This window comes from Vidua chalybeata, chromosome 22 (assembly GCF_026979565.1).
Source record: "Vidua chalybeata isolate OUT-0048 chromosome 22, bVidCha1 merged haplotype, whole genome shotgun sequence".
NCBI lineage: Eukaryota > Metazoa > Chordata > Aves > Passeriformes > Viduidae > Vidua > Vidua chalybeata.
The window spans coordinates 1342366-1365768 of NC_071551.1; the positions used below are offsets into that span (position 1 = coordinate 1342366).

At 48.6% G+C, this 23403-nt stretch overlaps 1 protein-coding gene across 4 annotated transcripts in view; it reads left to right on the forward strand.

Annotated features, from left to right (window-relative positions):
* UBR4 (ubiquitin protein ligase E3 component n-recognin 4) overlaps nt 1-23403 on the forward strand; it is an 81517-nt gene that overhangs the window by 26696 nt on the left and 31418 nt on the right. The window contains exons 44-73 of one of the 4 annotated variants that reach the window (XM_053963063.1): nt 655-812; nt 1911-2082; nt 2233-2434; nt 3746-3909; nt 4204-4420; nt 4803-5019; nt 6347-6379; nt 7465-7528; nt 7946-8080; nt 8390-8564; nt 8796-8933; nt 9367-9488; nt 10046-10157; nt 10663-10793; nt 10928-11105; nt 11255-11359; nt 11838-11993; nt 13315-13483; nt 14299-14395; nt 14785-14892; nt 15373-15489; nt 17150-17359; nt 18052-18201; nt 18824-19051; nt 19144-19222; nt 19930-20172; nt 21038-21206; nt 21708-21852; nt 22512-22597; nt 23071-23158. In XM_053963063.1, coding sequence (XP_053819038.1) covers nt 655-812; nt 1911-2082; nt 2233-2434; nt 3746-3909; nt 4204-4420; nt 4803-5019; nt 6347-6379; nt 7465-7528; nt 7946-8080; nt 8390-8564; nt 8796-8933; nt 9367-9488; nt 10046-10157; nt 10663-10793; nt 10928-11105; nt 11255-11359; nt 11838-11993; nt 13315-13483; nt 14299-14395; nt 14785-14892; nt 15373-15489; nt 17150-17359; nt 18052-18201; nt 18824-19051; nt 19144-19222; nt 19930-20172; nt 21038-21206; nt 21708-21852; nt 22512-22597; nt 23071-23158 — 4368 coding nt within the window. The remainder of the gene's footprint in view (nt 1-654; nt 813-1910; nt 2083-2232; nt 2435-3745; nt 3910-4203; nt 4421-4802; nt 5020-6346; nt 6380-7464; nt 7529-7945; nt 8081-8389; nt 8565-8795; nt 8934-9366; nt 9489-10045; nt 10158-10662; nt 10794-10927; nt 11106-11254; nt 11360-11837; nt 11994-13314; nt 13484-14298; nt 14396-14784; nt 14893-15372; nt 15490-17149; nt 17360-18051; nt 18202-18823; nt 19052-19143; nt 19223-19929; nt 20173-21037; nt 21207-21707; nt 21853-22511; nt 22598-23070; nt 23159-23403) is intronic. The other 3 variants (XM_053963065.1, XM_053963066.1, XM_053963067.1) reach the window with 3 other exon arrangements.

Consider the following 23403-nt stretch of genomic DNA (forward strand, 5'->3'; position numbering starts at 1 on the left):
AGAAATATCCTTACAGTAAAAGGAGGTGGGGGTGAAAATTAAACCCCTTGATCCTTTCATCTAGAAAATGGAGCGTGTTTTCCATGGCTGGCTCTGAAGTCATGCCCAGCAGGACTTCTCAGCAGGGAGATGGCTTCAGAGCAGTGCTGTTCTCAGAGCAAGGCACTCCAAAGGTGCAGGAGCAGAAGGGATAAATCACCATGGCTGGGGCTGGAGAGCTGCAATCAGGCTTTGTTTCTTCTCTTGAGGATGACCTTTAAAATCTCTCCAGTGTTTTTACCCCAGCCTGCTTCAAAACAGGAATAGATGGGAAGGAGGCTTTCAGGAAGGTCTTTTATGAGCTGGGCATCCAGGGGATGCTCCATGTGGCACTGTCACACAGCGCTGAGGCTCACAGCTGCGGGAGCTCAGGGTGTTACCTACAGCCTCCGGGTGTGCAGGCTCAGCATCCCCTCCCAGAGCCTTTGAAGTGTCTGATGGATGAGTTCACCCAGGAGTTCAGCTTAGAAAATTGTCATTTAGGGCTCTGTTCTCTCACTGCTGGGGAGGAGGGGCGGCTTTGGGAATAATTCCATCGTAAATTTAAAAGCCTGACAGAGTGTTTGGGGATGTTTGTGTTTATGTTAAATGTTGGCATTTCTCTGGATCCCCCAGGACAGCAATGGCCAGGTGGCAGGAGGGGGGGTGTCAGTGTATTACTCCCACGTGCTGCAGATGTTGTTCTTCAGCTACTGCCAAGGCAAATCCTTCGCAGCCACCATCAGCCGGGCCAGCCTGGAAGTGCAGCGGCTCTTCCCAATTAACATCAAGAGGTGAGGATCCTGGGGGACACTCCCTGCATTTTTATTTCTTTCTTTTTTTAATAAATATTGCTTATTATTAAACATCCCTGCTCTGAATGGCCAGACAGTGTGGTGAAGATTCCCTGTTGGCTGATGATTTCTTGCTACTTTTCATGATCCTTCTGTCCTAATGGACTTGGGTGATCCTTGTGGGTCCCTTCCAGCTCAGGAATTCCATGATATCCCAGTTGCAGGATGATTAGAAAGCAAAGCTGGCTGTTTCAGCAGTGAGCCACACATGCATTTTGTCCTCCCAGCAGGATTTCAGAGCAGAAAGGTGTGTGCAGAGCAGTGGAGCTGCACAGAGTGAGCTGCTCGAGGTGCAGCCGCTGGAACCGATGGGATTATCAGCCCTCACCGAGGCGGCCGAGAAGGAAGTCTTTGTTTCCTTTCAGCACCACTGCTGCAGTGGACTTTGTGCATTGTGCATGTTAAGGCTGATTTTCAGACTCCCTTGAGGGAAACCAGTCTCTTACTCTATGAATGTGGCAAGAAAAAGACAGTTCTATTTTGTTTTTTGATACACAGTGCTGGGCGCTCAGGCCACAGACTCTTCACTGGCCTGACACAAAGGCACTGTCATGAGTGGGCTCTGAAGGAGGGTCAGGTTCCAAGAGCTCCTGAACTCCAGTTGAGTTTGGCTTAGTCTTTTTGCAGCTCTGTTTCCACTTCTTCCAGTGAGCAAACACTGATTCTCCTGCAGAAGTCTTTACTTATTGCTGCTGGGTGTGTTGAAACATGGAATTGTTCATCCATTCAGATAAAACCATTGCTGAAAGCCATTTATAAATTACCTCCTTGATTTGGGGCAAAAATGCAACACTAAGCCAGTTTTTCTACGAGTTTGCAGGGTAGAGATCAGGGCTGAGGACAGGGGTGCTTGTGGTTTCTGCCCACTGTGGTGACGGTTTCGGGTTTCTCACCTGTAAACCAGACAATGTTAATTGATGCAGTGCTTGAATCCCTGCTCAGGACAAAGCTTTAACTGATTTGAACACAATGAAATTTGTGTGGTTTTGCTTGTGCTGCTCCTTAAATGAATGTCTTTGTGCCCTTTGTCTTTTGCAGTTCCAATGGTGGCAGTAAGACTTCTCCAGCCCTGTGTCAGTGGTCTGAGGTGATGAACCACCCTGGCCTGGTGTGCTGTGTCCAGCAGACCACAGGTGTCCCACTGGTGGTGATGGTGAAGCCAGACACCTTCCTCATTCAGGAGATTAAGACCTTGCCAGCCAAAGCAAAGGTTAGCCAGGGTTCCCTGTACTTTTGACACTTAAAATTTGGTTTCTTGTTGTTCTATCAACCAGGTCTCCAGTCTTGGCAGCTATTTTAGTACAAAGAGTTTGTTCCTCTGAGCAAGAGTTGCCAAGCCCTTCCCTTGCTTGCCTTGCAGATCCAGGACATGGTGGCCATCCGTCACACGGCCTGCAATGAGCAGCAGAGGACCACCATGATCCTGCTGTGTGAGGATGGCAGCCTGAGGATCTACATGGCCAACGTGGAGAACACGTCCTACTGGCTGCAGCCCTCTCTGCAGCCCAGCAGCGTCATCAGCATCATGAAACCTGTGCGCAAGCGCAAGGCAGCCGCCATCAGTAAGGGCTCCTCACGTGACCTCTGTAACTAATTGTCCTGGACTGCAAAATAAGTGTGTCTTCTATTTGCCATCTCTTAGAGGTGTGGCAGGTAGCTTCTGTTAATAGAACAGGATCAAGGCGCCAAAATCTGTCTTGGTTTGAACAGACAGGTGTCTGCTGAGGAAGGCAGGAGCCTCCCCTGAAATGGGAAATGCAAACCCCCTCCTCTGAATTGTTATCATTTTGAAATTAAGGAGCTCTCAGGCAAAGATATGGGAGCAGGAATAACAGTTCTTTATTCAGGAAGAAAATTTAAAAAAATAAAATAAACAATGCAGTAATGCAAAACAACACTGACAGAGTCAGAACAGGCCCTGGCACCCTGTGGGTCAGGGTGGTGGCACAGTCCCATTCCATGGTGGCTCAGCCCTCCTGCAGTGCCAGCTGTGCTTCTGCTGGAGCAGGGATCCTGGACAAGGCTGGAGTTTTCCTCTGAAGCTCCAGGGCTGGTGGAGATGGGCCTGGTCTTCCTCTGGGAATGCAGTGGGCAAAGGCTGCTGTGGTGTCCCAAAATCTCAGATTGTATCCAGGTAGGAATGCTTGGCTCCTCCCCCTGGGCGGAGCATCTCCCAATGAGACGATGGAATTTTATCAGCTATGCAGCGACACTCAATGGCCCATGAACAGAAGCTATTTCCTAGAGGGAGGATTGGTTTATGGAAGAGAGAGAAAACTGCCCAATTAACAGAAGATAACTGCCACACCTCTAAGAGATGGCAAATAGAATACACGCTTATATTGCAATCCAGGACACTAATGGAGATATAAAGATTGATCTACATCATCTAAATATACTTACAACACTCATTCTGACAATTACCTAAGTACTGGCTAAGTGGATAAAATGTTTCCATAGATGAATGTTGGAACCCTGGTTACTGAGAATTTTAGACTTTCTGTGCTGACTGGCACTGACCCTCAAGAGAACACTGCATTTGACCTGAAGCTGTAGAGAAGGCTTCCAAAATTAAATAATAAAACTAAGATTATTAGTGCATAGTTTAAATAAAAGTGTATAATATCACATAGTAGAAGACTCAGAGTTTAAATTTTTAAAATATGGTAATATATATAAAACAAGATAAAAGTTTTTAGACAGAGACTAGTCCTTCTTTTTCACCTTCTTCTTCATAAGTTTGAGTAGTAAAAAATCCAACAGATTTATATAGAATTACTTTCCAAAGTAGGCGAGTTGTTTCTGCAGGTTTTTTAGCACAACTTTGCCTGTTTAGAACGTCTTTTGTCATAAAGATCTCTTTCCCCTTCTAGCAACTCGCACATCCAGCCAGGTGAACTTCCCCATTGACTTCTTTGAGCACAACCAGCAGCTCACAGACGTGGAGTTCGGGGGCAATGACCTGCTGCAGGTGTACAATGCCCAGCAGATAAAGCACCGGCTCAATTCCACGGGCATGTACGTGGCCAACACAAAGGTGAGTGGGGCAGGCTGGGGACTCTGTTGGGCTTCTGGGTGACATTACTGTTCATGTTGATACCATGCCTTGCCTTAAGGAGTCTGCTTTGTTCAAATGACCCTGCACAAATACTCTAATTCAGTAAACAGTGGAGGCACCTCTGTACAGAGTCCTTGCCTTCAGAGAGAGTTTTTGAGCTGTGGTTCGTTCTCTGCAGCCTGGGGGTTTCACCATCAAACTGACCCAACAACAACAGCATGATGGTGACGATGGGCATACAGATCCTTTGAGCTGTGGTTTTTTTCTCTGCAGCCTGGGGGTTTCACCATTGAAGTGACCAACAACAACAGTACGATGGTGATGACGGGCATGCGGATCCAGATCGGCACGCAGGCCATCGAGCGAGCTCCGTCCTACCTGGAGATCTTCGGCCGCACCATGCAGCTCAACATGACCCGTGCCCGCTGGTTTGACTTCCCCTTCACCCGCGAGGAGGCCCTGCAGGCCGACAAGAAACTCACCATCTTCAGTAAGGCTGTGTGCACTGCTTGCTCTGACCAGCTGATGGGTTGGTTTGGGTGGGGTGACGCTGCTTCGCCTCACAGCAGGGAGTTGCCACAATCCATTTGTTTGCCCTGACTGCAAAAACAGTCTGAGGGGGGAACCTGAACGTTTGATAACTTGATTTATGGCCCAGTTTCTTGCTGCTGTGAGTGAACGTTCAGTAGTTCAGCTCAATGATTTTGTGCTGAGGTAAGAGAAGGAAAGTGGCCTTGAAAAGGAGATGGCCGTGTCAGTGGCTGTGTATTAATGACAGTGTAGTTGCTGTCCTGAACCTGTGAAATGAGGCTGGTTTGTATCCAAAAACTACAGCTTTCTCAGTTTTTAAGAAATTTCTCTCATTGCTACAGTTGGGGCTTCTGTGGATCCTGCTGGAGTCACCATGATGGATTCCATTAAAATTTATGGCAAAACCAAAGAGCAGTTTGGCTGGCCTGACGAGCCCCCCGAGGACTTCCCGTCTGCTTCCGTGAGCAACGTTTGTCCCCCAAACCTCAACCAAGGGAATGGCACTGGGGACACCGAGTCTGCTGCCCCTGCTGCTGCCAGTGGGACTGTCCTGGAGAGGTATTTCCATAGTCTTTCCCTTATTTCTCCTTGGAAATGGGTTGTTGTTGTGGTAGGCACTTGGGTGCACTTGTGTGCTTTTCCTGACTTGGAGAACTGGAGGGAATTAGTGAGTTGTTCTCACTGCCTTACACAGCAACAACTGAAATTAGGGATTGATTATCTTGGTAGGAGGGTTTGTGGTGGCTCTTGGTTGATCTGGTGCAGTAGATGGGTAGATCTGTGTGCTTGCTTGTGCTGCCTAGTTCGTGTTTCAGCAGTCTCAAGGAGCTCAAAGCAATTTCTGCTGCTGTGGTACATTCTTTCATTTCAAGTTGGCCCTTTTATGGTCTCTGGAGCTCACAAAGGTCAGGCCTCTCTGAAGTTAAGCTCAGTTTTGAGGAAGGCTTTGTATGTGACCCTGCTTTAGGCTTGTGGCTCCCACCAACTTGCCGTGTGCCTCAGGCTGAGCTGTTGTGCTGGGGAAGGTGTTGGGTTTTCCCCCATATCCCTGCTGAGAACCAAACCCCAAGGATGACCTGGACATAAATTTAGTGAATAAACAGAACTTGTGTTCTTTTTTATGTCCATGCTCCGTTTTCCTTTGAACTCATAGAGTCTGTATCATAAGGTTTGTAAAAGCAGCAAGGACAGGAGGGAAACAGCTCAAAGAGGAACTGGTACTGCTGAAAAATGAGCGTTTCAGAGGAAACAGTCACTGCTCAGCTGTGAGGAAGTGGTGGTTAAGTTTGTCTGACTGAAATTCTCAAGTGGAGGCTCAGGGCTTGAAGTGCCACTTAGGCCCATTTGAAGGACCTGTTCAGCCATCCTTTAATATTTTGTCTAATAGTCCATGGGATTTTTTCCTGTGTTTATTTTCCCTTTCCTTCCCTCCTCTGCTGTGACATCCCCACAAGATGTCCCTCTCAGCACAGACATGCTCTCTGGTTTTTCAGAGCAGTGGGATTATATTCTAAAAATTCAGATATAAAAAAATTATGCTTCCTAATTGGTGTTACCTTCTGAAGGGCCTTTGGAGTAGGAACAGCTAATGGCAGGCAGGAGGCAGCTTTTCTATCCAAGTGTGGTGTCTGCACTCGAATTTAAGCCTGGGTGGTGCTTTAAGTGGTGCTTGGCTTCTCTGTGTGAGGTGACCTGGCTCGTCTCTGTCTTTGTTTTGCTCCAGTCCGGTGTGTGCTGCCCAGGTAGAGAGACTCTGCTTAGACTGACGCTCCCCTGGCTTCCTGATTTCCCCATTTAATTTGCCTTTTGCTTAGAATGTGTTCTAGGGAGTTTTTCCGTGAGCTTTACACATTTTTTTTTTTCCTTTTTCTTTGCTCCCCCAAAGTTCTGACACTGAGTCCCTAACCACCCTGGACCGGTTAGTATGGCATCCTTTTCTCTGCACGAATGAGTGTGTGTCAGAGACAGAACACATGGTGTGGCTTTTGGTGACTGGGTTTTTTTTTGTTTTCCAAGTGACATTTGCTTCTTTACATTCTGGTCATTGCATGGCAGATAGTTTAGCACATGTAAAGATGAGGTGGTTTGCAGATTTTTGCTGTACACAGCATAACCGTTGTTTATTTGACAGACTCCTCTCTGTTTTGTTCCTTCCTTGTGCCTTCTTATCCCACTTCTGTTCCCTCCAAGCTTTATGAGGGTGGCTGTGGGGAGGGGGATGTTATTTACCACCACCAGACCAGACAATTGTTCCTTCTACCTTCCAATCCTACACTGCTATTTTTCCCCTTAATGCTCTCTCTTCCCTGCTTTTTCCTGTATCTTCCTGCTCCTTCTGGTGTGTCAGATGGCATTTCAGGTAGTTCTACCTGAACTGTGTGCTGCTACAGGGACTTTGCTGCCACTTGTAAATCAGGTTTTCCCTCGGGACAAGTGTTTTCCCAGCCTGCTTGAACCTCAGCATCCCTCGCTTGGGGTCACACCCAGTGCTCGGAGTTAATTTTCCTCTGGAATATTTTGTGCTGAAACTCCAAATTGGAAAGAGCAACCTGTGTGAAAATAGCAAGCGAGTAGAACGTTGCTCCCTTAGCAAAGTCGGTTCCGCTTTTTCCCATGTGTCATAGCCAGCCTTGATCTGCAGTCATCTGTACGTCTGGGGGCCATGGTGAATTGGGACTGTCAAGACAATCCAAGTTATCCCTGCTGCAGGCTGCGTAAGGAAATGTTTTATCCTCTTTGGGAGAGAAAAGCCCCTGTCTTTCAGCTGTGGATTATTAAAGCAGTCCTAAGTTTGTCTGTGAGCGTGAGCCAGGTTTAACTCTGGTCTGTAACACAATGAAATGATATGCATGGTGCCTGTGGCAGGTTTTATCATGCTTTGATTTTGTACTTGGCATTCGTTAGCTGTCTCTGAGCTACTCATGACTGTAGCCCGCATAAAGCAAAGTGCTAAGGAGAGAGAAGGGTTGCTGTACTCAAGCCTGCTTTCCTCTCTCCCTCCAGGCTAGTAGTGAGTTCTTTAGAAGCGCTGGAAAGCTGCTTTGCTGTGGGACCAGTCAACGAGAAGGCAAGTAACTTTCTGAATACATTCCTGAGCTTTGGAGCTGGGGGAGGAGGGGCGAGCTCAGCACTACCTCCTGCAGCCCCGGGGGCCTGATAGGAGCAGAGCCGCATCCCTTTTGCTCAGAGCACTGATCTGAAAGTTGCCTTAGCCAAAAGCGTTTGAAACTAGTTTAGAATGACAATTGGCATTTGCATTTAGCGCTGGTGGGCTTTTTGTGCTGAGGAGTGACCTCGTTTACAGAAACAGCAGGGTAGGAGCCCATAAATCTCAAAGGGACTTTTCTTGTGTAGACATGTGAAGTGTTCCCTAAATGTCAAATAGTAAATGGAGGGAGGCTATCAAAAGGGTATTGAGGGAGGGGAGCTGCAGGTACACTGAGTGATGGTAAATATACTGACTAATGGATTTGTCTGTTCTTAGGAGAAGAATAAGATTGCAGCTCAGGAACTGGCTACTGTGCTGCTGTCCATGCCAGCCCCTTCCAGTGTGCAGCAGCAGACCAAGAGCCTCCTGGCCAGCTTGCACACCAGCCGTTCAGCCTACCACAACCACAAGGTACTGCCCAGGGTGTGGATTTGTGGGCTCCTGGAACCTGCCAGGTCATGGCTGAGGTGCAGCAGAGCCCTAGAGAGCCCTTCCTGCATGCAGCACAAACCTGTCCCATCTCCCTTTAGCTCCTGCTGCCTGCCCTGCTGGCTTTTGTGTTTCACCAGAGTCATGTGATTCTGTGACCTTTTAGCACTGGTGGCCCTTCTTTAGATGACAGGTGCTGGATTTCCCCAGGATCTGTCCTGTGATTGTGCTTCAGCTGCTTTCTTGTGCTGCAGTCGTTTTTCTTTGCCTGTGTTATCTCTCACTCTACAGGATCAAGCACTGTTAAGCAAAGCCATTCAGTATTTGACTTCCTCAACCAAAGAAGGAAAGGACCTTGATCCCGAGGTATTCCAGAGGCTGGTCATCACTGCTCGATCCATTGCTATTATGAGACCTAACAATCTGGTCCACTACACAGAATCAAAGCTGCCACAGCTGGAAACAGGTAGATAAGTCTGTAATTTTCTCTAAGTTTCTGTTGTGATAATTGAAGCTGTGCTGGGGTGTTGGGTTCGGAGTGGCAGAGACTGTATTTGACACATTTGGTAGGTGTGTGATATCCTGCTGATGAGAACATCAAAGCCTCTGAAAAAAGCCATTTCAAATAAACTTGGTGTTACCTTCATTAAGGTTTTCCCCTGCACATTTCTGAAAGGTGTTTCTTTAATCTGTGCAGAGAGTGAAGAAGGGCAGGAGGCCCAGAAACACGCGGAAGGAGAGGGCTGCACCTTCATTACCCAGCTGGTGAACCACTTCTGGAAGCTCCATGCATCAAAACCCAAAAACGCCTTCCTGGCCCCTGCCTGCCTGCCAGGTGGGAGAGCTCTTCCTTTGCTGTTGGCTAGCCTGTGGCTTCTGGAGGGGCCTATTTTAAGTTTGTGAGCAGAGAATGTGACTTTTCAATGCTAGTGCTGCACTGAGGGCTTTGTGATGTGGAGCTGCAGATTCTGCTTCAAAGCTTTTGTTCAGGGGCACGTGTATTGTGCCAGGAAAAAGGGACTTATGATTGATTTACCTACATTTGTCTTCGTGGGTGGTGTTAGAGGATATTCAGTGGTGCTGGTGTATGGAGTTCACAATATTCCATCAGACAGATGAGACTGGCTCAGTCTGGATTGAAAATCAATATATTTGTGCTGTTAACATTGTGCCTTGAAGTCTGCAAACAAAAGATGCTTCCTGCAGTGCCTCACTCTCTACTGAAATACAGAGAGAGCTGATTTCATTCCTGCTTTTATTCCTGCTAGGTCTCACTCACGTTGAAGCCACAGTCAATGCTTTGGTGGATATTATCCATGGATACTGCACGTGTGAGCTGGACTGTATCCATACTGCATCCAAGATCTACATGCAGATGTTACTCTGCCCAGTATGTCACCTTGCTTTGCTCTGCCTCAGCCCCTAATTGCACCAGGGGAGGTTTAGGTTCCAGGACATCTGGAAAAATTTCTTTGTGGAAGGGGTGTTCCAGCCTTCCGCAGGCTGCCCAGAGCAGTGGTTGAGTCCCCACCCCTGGAGGGATTTGAAAGTGTAGATGTGGCACTTGGGGACATGGATTAGAGGGATTGGCAGTGTTGGGTTTGGTCTCAGAGGGCTCTTTCAACCTAAATGTTTCTATGATTCTATAATGGGAAAAAAATTACATGTGGGCAGAATGTGAATACATAGTACAGACACAAAATACTGCCAAAAACACCCAGCCAGAAGTGAATGAAGGAGAATTCTCCCTCTCTCCTTGTGTTCTAGTAATGTTTGTCATGTGCTGCATGTGGAATTACAAGTGTGTTGCTTTGTGGGATTCGACTCGTGTCCTACATGAACCATGACTGACAAAGAGTCACAAGTGTATTTTTAGCCATCTTTCCAAATGCTGTGAAAAAGGACTTAGAGTTTAATGAGTGTAATGATGAACTGTTCACCCTGCAGGACCCAGCAGTAAGCTTTTCCTGCAAGCAAGCTTTGATCAGGGTGCTGAGACCCCGGAACAAGCGGCGACACGTGACCCTTCCATCGTCCCCCCGCAGCAACACCCCCATGGGTACGCCAGGGCACCCCTCTGCTTAAGCCAGCATGGCCTCTTGACTGGTCAGAAAGGACAAGGAAATAAAGTGGTCTTGTTATAAACCGAGACTAAAAAAGACTAAAATCAGCCTTTTCCCTTTCTTTTGCTCTCTTAAACCCCTTTTTATTTAATAAACTCTCAACTTTTCATTGAGAGTTTGGGATTAACAAAGGAGATCTCTCTGAGATATTCCCCTTTCAGTGACAGGAAAATCTGATCATTTTATCTAGAGAGTAGTAATCTAGAGTTAGTATTTCTATGCATGTTTTCAGGTTCTGATAAATCAGTGCACATTAAAGATGTGTGCAGATCAAGATTATCAGAGCTCCATCCAAGAGAGGTTTTTCAGTATTGAAACAAGTTGTGTGTCAGGGAGTCTCTTGCTAACTGAGGGTAGCTTGGGTTTTTTCCCAGCATTAACTGCCTTGTTTGGGATGGGATGAGGAGCTGTGCATTTATGAACTCCTGCTTTGCCACTCAGGAGATAAGGATGATGATGATGATGACGATGCAGAAGACAAGCTGCAGAGCTCTGGGATAGCAAATGGAGAGCACATCCGACAGGAGAGCCAGGAGCAGAGCGAGGTGGATCACGGGGACTTTGAGATGGTGGTGAGTCCAGAGCTTCTCCTTGGAGCCTTTGAAGTGTGCCAGGACTTAAGTTAATTTAGTTCTTATGAACCTGTTTGTAGTGATCCCTTACTGGTGATGGTCTGGGGAAAGCTCACTGTGTTTCCTCTCCACAGTCCGAATCCATGGTTTTGGAGACTTCTGAGAATGTGAATAATGGGAATCCTTCTCCTCTGGAGGCTCTTCTGGCTGGAGCGGAGGGCTTCCCTCCGATGCTGGATATCCCTCCCGATGCAGATGATGAGACAATGGTGGAGTTGGCTATTGCCCTGAGCCTGCAACAAGATCAGCAAGGTCAGATGTGGGCAGGCAAAAAGGGGATGAAAACTGGGAAAGAAATGAGGCAAACCAAAGATAGCAGAACTATGAAATGTACAAAAAATGCCAGAGTTAACTTAATTCTCTCAAATGAAAGATGCTCATAACTTGTTCTCTGCTTGCAGGGAGCAGCAGCAGTGCCCTTGGACTGCAGAGCTTAGGACTGTCTGGCCAAGCTCCCAGCTCCTCCTCTCTCGATGCTGGAACACTCTCAGACACAACAGCATCAGGTAACTGTTCACTGCAAGGCATCTTCTTTTTCAGATTTTGACCTAAGTAATGCCTTAAAATTGGTTTGCAAATATGGTTTGGAAGAGCCAGTTATTACTGTTGGCTTCTTGTATTTTTGAGAGTGTACTTACAGCTTTTTCCTGCTTTGATTGACTCTCACTGTAGACTTCTGAGGAAGTTATTTCCTCTCTTTAAACTAAAGCAGACAAAACAAAGCATGAGCACATGTATTTCCCTTGCATTTATAAGCAACCAGACATTGTTCTTTAAGTAACTATGCATGCCTGTGTGTTTGATAGAGAAGCCTTCCTCTCGGGATAGCTCCCCTCCACTGCTTTAACTGTCCTGCTGGTCACCCCCAAGCTCCCTTTCCATTTGGAGCTGTCCCCAAACCCCAAGCCCAATCCTTGCAGCCTTTCCCTGGTAGCGCAAGCGTCGTTTGCAGTTGTTCCCAGGCAGTGTTTTTACTTGTAACAGCTCTCTTTATTCTCTTAGCTCCAGCCTCTGACGACGAGGGCAGCACAGCGGCCACGGACGGCTCCACGCTGCGGACGTCGCCCGCGGAGCACGGCGGCAGCGTGGGCTCGGAGAGCGGCGGCAGCGCCGTGGACTCGGTGGCCGGGGAGCACAGCGGTGAGTGAGCCCTGCTGCACCCCTGCTCCCTCCCTGCTGCACCCCTGCTGCACTCCCTGCTGTACCCCCTGCTGCACCCCCTATTCCCTCCCTGCTGCATCCCCTGCTGCACCCCCTGCTCCCTCCCTGCTGCACCCCTGCTCCCTCCCTGCTGCACCCCTTCTGCAACCCTGCTGCAGCCCCTCTTGCACCCCCTGCTCCCTCCCTGCTGCACCCCCTGCTGTACCCCATGCTCCCTCCCTACTGCACCCCATGCTTCCTCCCTGCTGCACTCCCTGCTGCACCCCATGCTCCCTCCCTACTGCACCCCATGCTTCCTCCCTGCTGCACCCCTGCAGCACCCCTGCTGCCACAGCCTTGCCTACCATGGGAGCTGTGGGTGATCCCTGGCACAGAGGGAATCTCAGTTCCCAGTGGCTGCTGCCATCCATCCTCTGGTGGGTTCTGCCCGAGTGCCCACAGATGGAATGTTGTCTGCCTTTTGTGGTTCTCTGCAAGTGTGAAATCTGCAGCAGATTTTGCTGGCTGTGATAACAGAATCATCAAATCCCAGAATGGTTTGGGTGGGAAGGGACCTTTCTGATCATCCTGTACCAGCCCCAAGGCAGGGACACCTTCCGTGATCCTGGGTTGCTCCAAGCCCTGTCAAACCTGGCCTTGGACACTTCCAGGGATGGGGCAGCCACAGCTTCTCTGGGCAACCTGTGCCAGAGCTTCATCACCCTTTGAGTAAAGAATTTCTTCCTAATATCCCATCTAATCCTGCCCTTGTTCAGCTTAAAGCCACTGCCCCTGGTCCTGTCACTCTCTCCCCATATAACATGTCCCTCCTTTTCATAAGTACCATAAGTACCCAGTACTCTATAAGGTATGGGGGTCCACAGCAAGGTCTCCCCGGAGCCTTTGCCTCTCAGAATGCCTAGAGCAAGACTGAGACAATCCACTATGCTGCTGGTTAAGTTTGGATGAGATAGGATTAATTTCTCTCTTTTTAGTTTGGGACTGATACCCAGGAAAAATAATCACAGACTCGTATTAAAAAATGGTCTGATTGTCTACACCGCCCATCCAAGCATTGTCTGACTGAGTTTAAATTACTGCTGTGGGACCAGTTCAGCTTGGGCCACAAAGACGAGGGTGGCAAAGATTTCTACAAATGCATCCTCAGCCTCTCTTGTGGCTTTAAGAAGAGAACCAAAGGCAGCATCTCCTTTGAACCACGATTCATTCCAAAGTGCAGCTCAGCTGTGCTGGTGGATATGAAGCAGGCAAGGTGCTTGTTGAGTTGCTGAGGTTGTGTTTCCCTGTTTTCCTTTCCCAGTGTCTGGCCGGAGCAGCGCCTATGGGGACACCACAGCCGAGGGCCACCCGGCGGGGCCGGGCAGCGTCAGCTCCAGCACAGGAGCCATCAGCACCACCACGGGCCAGCAGGAGGGAGAGGGCTCCGAGGGGGAAGGGGAGGCAGAGGGGGACGTCCACACCAGCAACAGGCAAGAGGCTTTGTTTCCTCTTCAGGAAGAGCAGTGCTCTGGGGGATGTTTGCAGGGGAGGGGGCTGCGGGGCTGCAGTTCCAGGAGCACCATTTGTGACTGCCGGGTAACCCAAGTGGAAAGTCAGAAACACAGACTAGAGCAAACTGCCACTGCAAAATCATGGAATGTCCTGAGGTGGAAAGGACCCACGAATATCATCCAGTCCAACCCCTGGCTCTGCACAGACATCCCAACAATCCCACCCTCTTCACCCCAATGTTGTCCAAACGCTCCTGGAGCTCTGGCAGCCCCGGGGCTGTGCCCATTCTCTGGGGAACCTATTCAGTGCACCTTGTGTGCAATCACCATGTGGTGTGATAAACATACCCTGTGTGTGTCCCACAAAACTGCTGCCTCTAGGAAGTGATGAAAAAGTGCTGCATGAGTCTAGTTAACATGGAATCACTAAAATCTTGGGAGCCTGTGAAATTTTAGGACAAAAGCATATGCAAGTGTCCTTTGGGAACATGGGCAGCTTTTCACTCTCTGGGAGCAGGTGCTCAGTCCCTGCTCCAATGCAGTGTGGAGCTGATTTGCAGTATGTTCCCATGCAGTTGCAATCCCCAGGTGGCCAGGCCTGGGCAGTGTGGCTCCATTGTCAGAGGTGCTCTGCATCTTTGGCATCGCTCCCCCATGAAGTCTGAGAAGTCCTCTCCTCCCTGGGGGGATTTGGTGGCTTAGGGTTTCTGGGGCAGATTGCAGTGCTCTCTTGGAGACCCTGCTGGGTGTGGAGTGTTCTGTGCTGTGTCTGATTACTGGCTCTGAATCCCCAGGCTGCACATGGTCCGGCTGATGCTGCTGGAGAGGCTGCTGCAGAATCTCCCCCAGCTGAGGAACGTGGGGGGGGTCCGGGCCATCCCTTACATGCAGGTGAGTGAGGAGGGCTTCGAGTTAAGCCCAAATCAAACAGTTCAATCTCTGGTTTCTGTTTGTGCTTTTCTCCTTCTTGCCCAGTCACAGTGTGAGTCCATCTGTTGCAAAGCATTCCTTACCCACAGGTTTTGGCTGGACTTGTGCCCTTTTCTCAGTGTGACTTTACAGCTGACTGAGGAGCCTGAGGGCTCCAGTCCTTGAGTTCAAATGCGTTTGGGAAAGTCTTGTGGATTTATGCTGAATGTTGATACGAGGATGTGAGGCACAGGCTGGGTTTGGGAAAGAACACTTATAAATCAAGATAAAATCTGTTCTGTTTTGTGGAAGATAGTTATCTTGGTAATGTGGAACCTGCCCTCTAATAATTCTCTGACTGCTCTTCCCAGGTTATTCTGATGCTCACAACAGACCTAGATGGAGATGATGAGAAAGACAAGGGAGCTTTGGATAACCTTCTGTCCCAGCTGATTGCAGAGCTGGGCATGGACAAAAAGGTAAAGTGCAGTGTGGGCTCATGCTCTGAATTTGCTCCTTCGAGACAGGATTTCTTTCCTTGGAGGAATTAAATACTTGGGAGTCACAGAAACATTGCTGTGTGGTTGTCTTCAGGCAGTTTATTCCTTTTGTCTCCTTTCACGTAAGGTAGAAAATGACATGAGTGGAACTCCCACTGTTTCCTGGGTCTGACATCCACAAGTGAGCATGAAAATTTGTTTTGCTGGAATTAAACTCTGAGAAGAGCCCTGATCACTAAATGCATGATTGACATATGAAGCTTTTCATTTGTGTGGGACTGTTCTCTGTCAGCCAGGCCTCTGCCTACCCTTCTGTTGAGGCATTTGTGCTGCCTTTTCAGTCTTATTGATTGAGCTTAAATTACAAATGCTTCCCGAGGATCAGAGCACTGAACTTGAGAGGCTTGGGACACTGCTCAGCTCTGGGATTGAGCAAGCAGGATGTGTCTTTTCCTGCAGGATGTGTCCAAGAAAAACGAGCGCTCCCCTGTGAACGAGGTGCACTTGGTGGTGATGAGGCTGCTCAGTGTCTTCATGTCCAGGACCAAGTCAGGATCCAAGACTTCCATTTGTGAGGTACATTCTCCAAATTGCTTTGTCAGGGGATGATTTTCTCCCCCTTTACTCAGCTTTCACAAGACCCCACCTGGAGCACTGCACACAGCTCTGGTGTTTTCAACATGAGAACTCATGGAACTGTTGGAGCAAGTGCAGAGGAGGCCACAGACTTGCTCAGGGGGCTGGAGCACCTCCCCTGTGGAGACAGGCTGGGAGAGTTGGGGATGCTCAGCCTGGAGGGGAGAAGGTTGTGTGGAGAACCCACAACACCTTCCAGGGTCTGAAGGGGCTACAGGAAAGCCAGAGAGGGACTTTTCATCAGGAGCTGGAGTGGCAGGACAAGGGGGAATGGGTCAGACTGAAAGAGGGGAAATTCAAGTCAGATATTGGGAAGAAATTCTTCCCTGTGAGGGTGAAGATTGCCCAGAGAAGCTGTGGCTGCCCCTGAATCCCTGGAAGTGTCCAAGGCCAGGCTGGCCAGGGCTTGGAGCAATGTGGGACAGTGGAAGGGTGGAATGGGATGTACTTAAAGATCCCTTCCAACCCAAACCATTCTGGGAATCCATTATGTGTTTGGGGGGGGCTTTTGTTCATCAGAGACGATCTAAAAGCTGCTAACTGAAATAACAGGTGTAAAACTGAAAAATCTGTGAGAGGGCTTTGGAAAAATGCATAGGGAACATGTAATGTTACTGAACTCTTGTGGAAAAAGAGTTTTGAAACTGGGGCTGGAGGAAGCAGCCGTGTAAAGACAATTGGATGCTCTTGTTTTGTGCATGGTTCCAGACTGAGCTCAGGGCAGCACATTAATGATGTTACTTAAAACGGTCTGGCACATTTTCCCTTTGCATCTCACCAGTGCTGAAGGGGTTAAAGAGGATTTGTAATGTGATTATTGGAAAGCAATATGCTGCTGTGTCAACGTAAAAGTCGCTAAGAGGATTCCTTAGATATTTGTTGCTAAAAGGTACAGTAATAAGGCATAAAAAGCAGTATGTGTGGTGGGAAGGAGATTAATAAAAAAGCATAGAGGTTAAAAAATTTAGTCTGAACTGCATCAAATTTTAATGAGCTTATGAGCTGTGGGGTTTGTTTGGATTTACAGGGCTGCTTTAATAGTTTTATTTACAGTAGCTTTTTCTCTAGCCTTTGTTACTCACTTGAGCTTCCCACAGAAATCAAAGCTCCTCGTCTTGCAGAATGCAGGTGGAGCAATACCTGGGTGGAGCAGAGCCTGTGAGCGGCAGCTGCAACAGGAACTCTTTCTCTACCAGGATTCACGCCCAGCTGGCCAAATCCCAGATAAACAAATAGAAATCCCAACTTTAAAAAAAAAAAAAAGAAGGGAAAAAAGCCCTAGTCGTCTAATCCACAGCAGAGTGGCCTCTGGCACATGTGTCGAGGGGAGATTAGACTTAAGAGGAGATTTTATTTGTTTTCCTTTACTAAGCACTTGTTCAAAAGAGTCTCTGTAAATATTTGAGTTGCTTTTTATAAACACAAAAAAACCCAAAAAACCCCAACCTCAAACAAACCCCAAACTTAAAAGCTGCCTGCAAAGTTTCATCCAAACCTGCTCTCTCGCCCACATTGTCAGCAGGTGCTCAGGGCTGCCCCAGCTCTCCCCACTGCAGGTTCCCAGGTGTGTTCCTGATCCAGCTCCTTCCCTCTGTTCCAGGCTTCCTCCCTGATCTCCAGTGCCACGGCAGCTGCCTTGCTGAGCTCTGGTGCTGTTGATTACTGCCTGCACGTGCTCAAGTCCCTGCTGGAGTACTGGAAGAGCCAGCAGAACGATGAGGAGCCTGTGGCCACCAGCCAGCTGCTGAAGCCTCACACCACTTCCTCTCCTCCTGACATGAGCCCCTTTTTCCTCCGCCAGTATGTGAAGGTGAGTCCTGCCCTGTGCTGGGAGCTGTGCAGGAGAGGAGGCTGCACAGAGCTGGGAAAGCAGCCCTGCACAAGGAGTTTGCCCTTAGGAGAGCAACCAAAATCCATCTTCTAGCACAGAGTTACAGCTGGGAGTGCTCTGGGTTCTCACAGGGCAGCCCAGCATCTCTGCCATCTCTCACTGCATCCCTTGGTGCACTCCTAACCCGGGAGTTCTGTGGAGCTGTTCCTGGAGGAATTGCTAATCATCCTGAAGGGAAGCTGCCTCCAGCCCATCACTCTCTGTGCTTGGCAGGCAGAATTCCTGAACTTAGTGTGCCAAGGAAGTGGAATGGTGGATGGGAATTTCCACAGTAATTCCCAGGCTTATTCCACCACTGTGGTGCCATTATGCCATGGTTTGGTGTTTGTACAGGTGCAGTGCAAAAAGCCTGATTAAATGTAAAAATGTCTCCTAAGCTGAAAGCTCCTGAGTTGAACTGCTCTATTACCCCAGATTAGCTTAGTGCATCCTCACAGCTGCCATCCAGTTCAAGGCCTTGTGCAGGTTCTTATTCATCATCTGGGAACATTCTTTGGGCTGCAAAGGGGCAGAAATCCCTTGTTTTTAAAAAAATCAGCAAAGCACCCTGTCATTCATCATGGCACCACACTGGGTGTGCTCAGGGCCTGAGGGATTTCTCTTGCTGCCAGGGTCATGCTGCAGATGTTTTTGAGGCCTACACCCAGCTCCTGACAGAGATGGTGCTGCGCCTGCCCTACCAGATCAAGAAGATTGCAGACACAAACTCCCGCATCCCCCCGCCCATCTTTGATCACTCCTGGTTCTACTTTTTGTCTGAGGTAAGCAATAACATGATACACCTGCAGATTTCCACAAGAAAACTCCAATAATGATTTCTTTCATGGGAGAGATGAGCTTTTGCAGAGCTGATCTCAGCTCCATCTTGTATTTTTAATCCCCTTGAAAGAAGGTGAAAGAAGGTTGGCTTTGTGTATTCCTGTTGAACAGGAATCTGTAGGAAAACACATGAAAAATGAGGAATATTTCTTGGAACTCAGTGGTTACTGCTACAAAGCTTAGAGAGAAAACCTGCTGTGAGATGGAAAAATGTAACATCATGCTCAGCTGTTGGTACTTGGGCCTTAAAAAAGAAATCAAGAAGATATTTGTCTCAGTTTGCTTCCTACTTTACATAACGAGTTATCTTACATTTACACAAGTATGAGTTAGGATTTCTTAATTAGCCTTGGTTGGGTGTTGATTTGAGGTTGGAGATGACAGGGGATGGTTTCCAGCAAGTGGTGCAGTGTTGCTCTGCAGTGTTTCTTTTTCCTGGGACTCTCAGCACCTTAAAGCTGGGTGAACTCCTCTCCCATCTGTTTACTTTTTGGAAGAAAACACTCATTTTTGGTGGCCAGCGTGGCCCTGGTGAGCTCACTCTGCCCCGGCTTCCCTCTGCAGTACCTGATGATCCAGCAGACGCCATTCGTGCGCCGGCAGGTGCGCAAGCTGCTGCTGTTCATCTGTGGCTCCAAGGACAAGTACCGGCAGCTGCGGGACCTGCACACCCTGGACTCGCACGTGCGGGGCATCAAGAAGCTGCTGGAGGAGCAGGGCATCTTCCTGAGGGCCAGCGTGGTGACAGCCAGCTCGGGCTCTGCCCTGCAGTACGACACCCTGATCTCCCTGGTAAGGGCAGGAGCAGGAAAAGGGCCTTGGAGTGGTGTTGGCGTGACAGGAATGCTGATGCGCTCTTTGATCCCATCTCTTTGTGCCTGCAGATGGAACATTTGAAGGCTTGTGCAGAGATTGCCACGCAGAGAACAGTGAACTGGCAGAAATTCTGCATCAAGGATGACTGTGAGTTCTATCTCTGCGGGGTTTGGGGGAGCAGTGGTGTCGTGGTTGGATCGAGGTGGCTCAGATGGAGAAGCTCAGCAGAGAAGGGGAGACACAGCTGAGGGTTTTGATAGGACTGAACTGTTTCCAGTCCTAATTATCCCAGTGCCCTAATTGCATCTGGTCCTTGGCTAAAGAGCAAAATATGGTGTAATGGATAACTCAGAGGAACAGGAGATCTGTGTTCTCTTGCTTTTGCTGCCATTGTCCCAGAGATTAATTTGGGATGAGCCCCTGTACCTGGTGTACCCCAATGTTAGGCTTCTGTGGTGCAGGGACAGGACAGTTCTGGGAGTTTGGTTCTTGAGTACAAAGGCTTCTGGTTTAGGCTGGGGCTTTTTAAATTCTTTTTTCCTTCTTTCTTTCTTTTCTTTTTTAATTCAGGCTTTAGTGGCCTGGAGCTGTGTCAGGGCAGGGTTAGGCTGAATACCAGGGAAAGGTTCTTCCCCAGAGGGTGCTGGGCACTGCCCAGGCTCCCCAGGGAATGGGCACAGCCCCGAGGCTGTAAAAGCTCCAGGAGCCTTTGGACAAAGCTCCCAGGGGTGCCCAGGGTGGGATTGCTGGGGGTGTGTGTGCAGGACCAGGGTCGGATACAATCCCTGTGGTCCTTTTCCAACTCAGGATGTTCCACGATTGTGTGATCCAAACATTTCTCCTTTCCTCCACAGCGGTTCTCTATTTCCTGCTCCAAGTCAGCTTCCTGGTAGACGAAGGAGTGTCCCCGGTTCTCCTGCAGCTGTTGTCTTGTGCTCTGTGTGGCAGCAAAGTGCTGTCTGTGGCTTCATCGTCTGGAGCTTCGAGCACCTCTTCCACCTCTGCTCCTGCAGCATCTGGCTCCGGGCAGGCGGCAGCGCAGAGCAAATCCTCCACCAAAAAGAGCAAGAAGGAGGAAAAGGAGAAGGAGCGAGAGGGTGAGGGGCAGCTAGGCCCTGTCCTGTGGTTTTAGGGAGCAAGTCTGCTCCTCACAGCCTCTTTTACTCTGTTTAGAAAGAACTGGATGATAAATCCTGCTGTTGGGAAAAGGTCATGGCTTGTGGCAAGGGCACCCACAGCCACAGTCAGGAGAGAGGAGCAGTTTTCTCATGTATAGATGGGACTAAGGTGAAGCAGTGTGTGAGAGTTGGGCTGAAATCACATGCTGAGGACACCCCAAACCCGCTGTGTTTATTGCCTTGAGTGGGTTTGAAGTTGTCTAATGGTGTTACCTAATGTACTGATGGAGCAGCTTCCACTTAACTTGCCTGTCCTGGGTTGTAGGAGGCTGAAAGGCTCATGAGGATTAAAACAAATCCTGGGGATGCACACCCAGTTAGCTGTGCTCTGCAGTGATTGTGTTCAGACTTGTTTCCTCTGGCTGCCTTGGAAGCTCTGCTGGAGCCAGGGCTGCTGCTTAATGAATATCCACAGTCCTGGGAAAGTAATTAAGCTTCCCTATAAAAGTCACGGGCATAAATTCTCTCTTGGCTTTTCTTCAAGGAACCACTTTGGCTTTCACCATCAGATGGTTCTCTGTGAGTCTTTTCATTGCCTCATGGTCAGTCCTTTTCTTTTTATCAGGATGTGTAGCACATTTCTCACGTCCTCACTGGCAAGTTTTCCTGCAGTTTTTTTCCTGTTAGTCAGGAGTACTGGGTTATATTTTTGAAAAAGACAGGAATGTTAAACTTTCTTGTTAAGTGAAACTTATTTATTATCCTGACTCTTTGAAATAGGAGAGTGGCCTGCCTGTGAGGTGCTGCATTTGTCTTCTCCCTAAAGCCTTCCCTGTGTCCCTAGGTGAGGGTTCAGGCAGCCAGGAGGACCAGCTGTGTACGGCCCTGGTGAACCAGCTGAACAAGTTTGCTGACAAGGAGACCCTCATCCAGTTCCTGCGCTGCTTCCTGCTGGAATCCAACTCCTCCTCAGTGAGGTGGCAGGCCCACTGCCTGGCCCTGCACATCTACAGGTGAGCCTGGGGGCTGGCTTCGTCCGAGCCTCTCCCTGAAGGACACGGGAGCCTGGAGGTGTTGGGCCCCTCTGGAATTACCCTCGCTGGTTTCCAGTTACTGAGGCTGGAGGTGGAAGCTGTGACTTTTCCATTATCAATCTCAGTTGTCATCTGCAAGAAGCATTTTATTTCTGCCTGCAAAATCTGACTCCTGTCATGACCAGGAGCAGGTGTTTGTGGGCAAAGTGAATTTCAGGCAGATCCAGACTCCCACGGTGAAAAGTTGGGAATTGTATGGGGAAAGGAGTGCTCTAGGGGGCTGGACTCCTTCAGAGCTCTGTTCAGTTGTTGCACAGGACAGCTGCTTTTGTTTTGGAGTGCTGGAAAACAGATGGGTTCAAGGGATGGTGGGATTTAGCTCTGTGAACTCTGCAAGATGATGGTTTCCCAGTTTGGTGGACTGGAGGTTACATTCTTCTTCTGCACAAGAACCCTGATTGTCTATAATCCACCCAACAGGAACTCCAACAAGTCCCAGCAGGAGTTACTGCTGGATCTCATGTGGTCCATCTGGCCAGAACTCCCAGCCTATGGAAGAAAGGCTGCCCAGTTTGTAGATCTCCTGGGATACTTCTCCCTGAAAACACAGCAGACTGAGAAAAAGGTACAGTGACATTCCAGAAGGGAGGTACAACATCCCAGGTGCTCATTTTTGATACAGCTGGGACAGGTTTTCTGTCAGAAGAGCTTCTGGTGGAAATTTTTCATGTTCCTTGAACTTTAATGTTAAAAAAAAGCAGAGTCTTCAAATAATTTGGAAGTGTGGGTTTTTATTTTGTTGTTTTGGGGGTGAAATTGTGCTGGTGAGTTTTTTATTTATTGAGAAAAATACCTCTTTCCCACAGGAGGCTTTTGTGGATCTGGCAGCTCCAGTTTATAGCTTTTTGATACCGCAACTCCTAGAAATCTATTGTAACCATGATTTTTGAACAAAGGAAGTTGTTACCTCTTTTAGGGGATCAGTAGGATTGAGAACAAATAATTTAGACCCATTGATACTTACATGAATATGTTTAAAGAGTGGGGAATGCTGTACAAATCTTGGCAGGCATTTGCAGGGATTGACTGACAAACAGCACCTCAAAAATCTCAAATTTTAGGATCAATGTAAAGTTCTGGCTAGTGATTTAAACACAAAAATTCCTGTGGCTGTGGTGTGTACCTCTTCTAGGGGACCTGGAACACCACAAGATGAGGATATTTGTGTCTGTGTAGCAGTAAAAGCATTGTTTGGAAGAGTGTCTTTTCCTGGTTGTATTTCAGCTGAAGGAATATTCCCAAAAGGCCGTGGAGATCCTCCGGACTCAAAACCACATTCTCACCAACCACCCCAACTCCAACATCTACAAGTGAGCCACTTCTGCCTTTGATCTGTGTCACTGTAGGGCTTTCCAGCCGAGCTGCAGCCGTGGGGGAGCACCCAGGGATGGTGGTGGGGATGGGCCCTGCTGAGGCTCTGTGCCTGCTGGGCTTGGGAGAGCAGCAGAATCCTTTCTGCCAGATGGAAACCTGACATTGTGCCCTAACAGCAGAGCTTGGCTTGAGCTCTTCTGCTTTCAGTCAGTAAATGTTAGAAAATCTTAGGCCCAGCTGGAGAATAGAGGTTTGCACTTTTGAGTGTTATGTTCTTGGTCCCACCTTGGCCATTGATAATTACAGTAAAAATGCTTAGTTAAAAGCTGTTATTTCCAGTGTGATTTGCATTGTAACAGTCACGTTGGGACTGGGAACTGGGGGAAATTAAAGTGATTCTGCTCGAATGGCCTGGGTTTAAAGCAGTAAGTGCCCAGGTCCATGTGTCAGTGTTGTTCCCTCATTCCAGCACATTGTCTGGGCTCGTGGAATTTGATGGCTACTACCTGGAGAGTGATCCTTGCCTTGTCTGCAACAACCCTGAGGTGCCTTTCTGTGTAAGTAACCCTGGAATCACAGTCATGGAATATCCTGAGTTGGAAAGGGCCCACAAGGATCAAATCCAACCCCTGGCTCTGTACAGGACATCCCAACAATCCCACCCTGGGCATCCCTGGGAGTGGTGTCCAAATGCTCCTGGAGCTCTGGCAGCCTCGGGGCCGTGCCCATTCCCTGGGTCCCACCACCCTCTGGGGGAAGAACCTTTTCCTGACCCTCCCCTGGCACACCTCCAGCTGCTCTG